The 2,018-nt window shown below is 59.0% G+C and overlaps 1 protein-coding gene across 1 annotated transcript; it reads right to left on the bottom strand.

The window, feature by feature from the left end:
* LOC102253187 (pre-mRNA-splicing factor SYF1-like) lies at positions 1-2,012 on the bottom strand (the record flags this gene model as incomplete). The annotated part of the gene is given in 4 exon segments (XM_014539767.1): positions 1-576; positions 668-819; positions 1,287-1,616; positions 1,619-2,012. Coding segments are annotated over 4 exon segments (1,452 nt in total), but the record flags the coding sequence as incomplete, so codon positions are not given.
* Positions 2,013-2,018: the final 6 nt, after the last annotated feature.

The raw sequence follows: 2,018 nt of genomic DNA, 5'->3' as shown, positions 1-2,018 counted from the left end.
GATGAATTTGGTCAGATAGGTGCTCCAGATGTCAGACACATTGGGCCACTTGAACAGCGAGATGCCACGCTCATACGCCTTGAAGCTCTCCTCGAAGTACTTGTGCTCCTCCAGGAACATGGCGTAGTTGATGACGATCTGGGGGGTAGCGATGCGCAGGTCCAGAATATGGTCATACACAGCCTTGGTAGACTGAAAGGTGCCAAGGCTTTCCTCCAAGTTGGCAAGCATGGACCACACCTTTAATGATTTGTACGCATGGTTCTGCACAGGCTCCAAGCCGTCAAAATACTCTGCCCGGCGGGTGGGCAGTGCTGTTGCCTTCCTCAGCAGCCGCAAGGCCTGGTCGTAATTCTCATGCCGGAGCTCCAGCTCACCACACTCGCACCACACACTTGCCAGGTCATCCACTTGCTTGAAGCTCACCTTGGTGGCCTTCTCCAGGATGATGCGGGCATCATCCAGCTGCCCGTTGTCCTCATAAAACTTGGCAAATGCAACCCACAGCGTATGGGGTTTGCCCGTAGCCTTGAAGGGGTCCACTGTCTGCACAGCCTCCGTGTACGTGTTGATGATCTGTGGAGGAGGGGCAGGGGTCAGGCTGGACAACTGGGGCCATGGCAGGCGAGGATGGGGTGGGGCTTTGAGGGGGCAGGGCCACACGCACCTCCCGGGGGCGGCCCTGGTGCAGGGCCACACGCTTGTGCCACTCATGGACACGGTGTGGGTTCTGGCGCAGCAAGACGCTGTTGAGGAGCAGGGGCCGCCGACTGATCAGCTGCTCAAAGCGGGCCAGGCGCAGTTCCAAGTCCACGTCATCTGGGACCCATGGGGAGGGCCAGGGGAGTGGGGTTGAGGGCCTCAGCACACACTCACTTCCATCTCCCAGCCTTCTCCCTCCAGCCCGTGGCCCAGTGCTCTGACCTTCCAGAGTCGTCCCACTGTCCACTCTGCACTCCTTCCCTGAGCTGCCTCAAGGCCATCCCGACCCCAGACTCACTCCTAGCCCCTGTCATTCCCCCTAGCCCTCCTTCCCTGCTGCCCTCTGCCATCCTCCAGCCCTCCCTCTCCACCCAGCCTATGTCCAGCCCAAGCTTGAGATGTATTCTCAGTTGGGGCTACTCCCCCAAACCCCCCTGCACTGCCCACCCTTCCTCCCTCCCTGCTGGCCCGACTGACCCCAAGACACACCTCTCTACTGCCCCAGCCCCTTGGATCTCCCCCAATACCTGCAGGCTATCCCAGTCCACTCTCCCTACCAGCCCAGGACTGCCTCAGCAGCTCACCCTCTTCTTCCCGCCCCAGCTCCGAGGTGGTCTCCATCTTCGCTGCAATCATGCTCTCCTCGAACTGGGCATAGCTGTCAAACACCTGGGTGAAGTCCCGCACGGTCATCACGGTCCGGATGGCCTCCTCATACACGTCCGGAGCCTTCTCAAAATGGCCACTGCGGATGTAGTAGTCAGCCAGTGAACACCAGAGCTTGCCCAGCTGGTCTGTGAAGCGGGTAAGGCCCCCTCGGATGATGGTGTCCACGTTGAGCGACTGCACCTTGTCCGGGTTCTGGGAGATGAGGTCACAGAGCTCACGCCACAGCTGGTAGTTGGACTTGCCAGCTTGGAGATGAACTGCTCATCATTCACCACGGTGGCCAGGCACTGTGCAGCCTCGTCCAGCCAGTCACTTGACTTGAGGTACTCTATGTATTCCTCTGCGCTCTCAGGGCTCAGCTTGAGGAAGCGCCGGTAGCCCCGCATGGCTGTCTCAGGTAGTGGGTGTGAGCGCAGGAAGCGCAAGTACAAAGGCCAAATACGAGAGTGCTGTGTGATAGGCAGCGCCTGGAGGGCACGGTTGAAAGTGCAGCGTGTGTGAGTGATATGGCCCTGGTCCACCAAGAACTGACAATAATCTAGCCATAGACGTGGCATCTTGTGCATGAAAACAAAGGCCCTCTCGTGGCAGTTGTTGACATCTTCATAGTCAGGATCAGTCACACAGCGATGCTTCACCTGTGCCCT

The sequence above is a fragment of the Myotis brandtii genome, unplaced genomic scaffold (assembly GCF_000412655.1).
Source record: "Myotis brandtii unplaced genomic scaffold, ASM41265v1 scaffold2288, whole genome shotgun sequence".
Classification (NCBI taxonomy): Eukaryota; Metazoa; Chordata; class Mammalia; order Chiroptera; family Vespertilionidae; genus Myotis; species Myotis brandtii.
The sequence above is the reverse complement of the archived record's forward strand: the minus strand, read 5'-3'. Positions and strand labels throughout refer to the sequence as shown.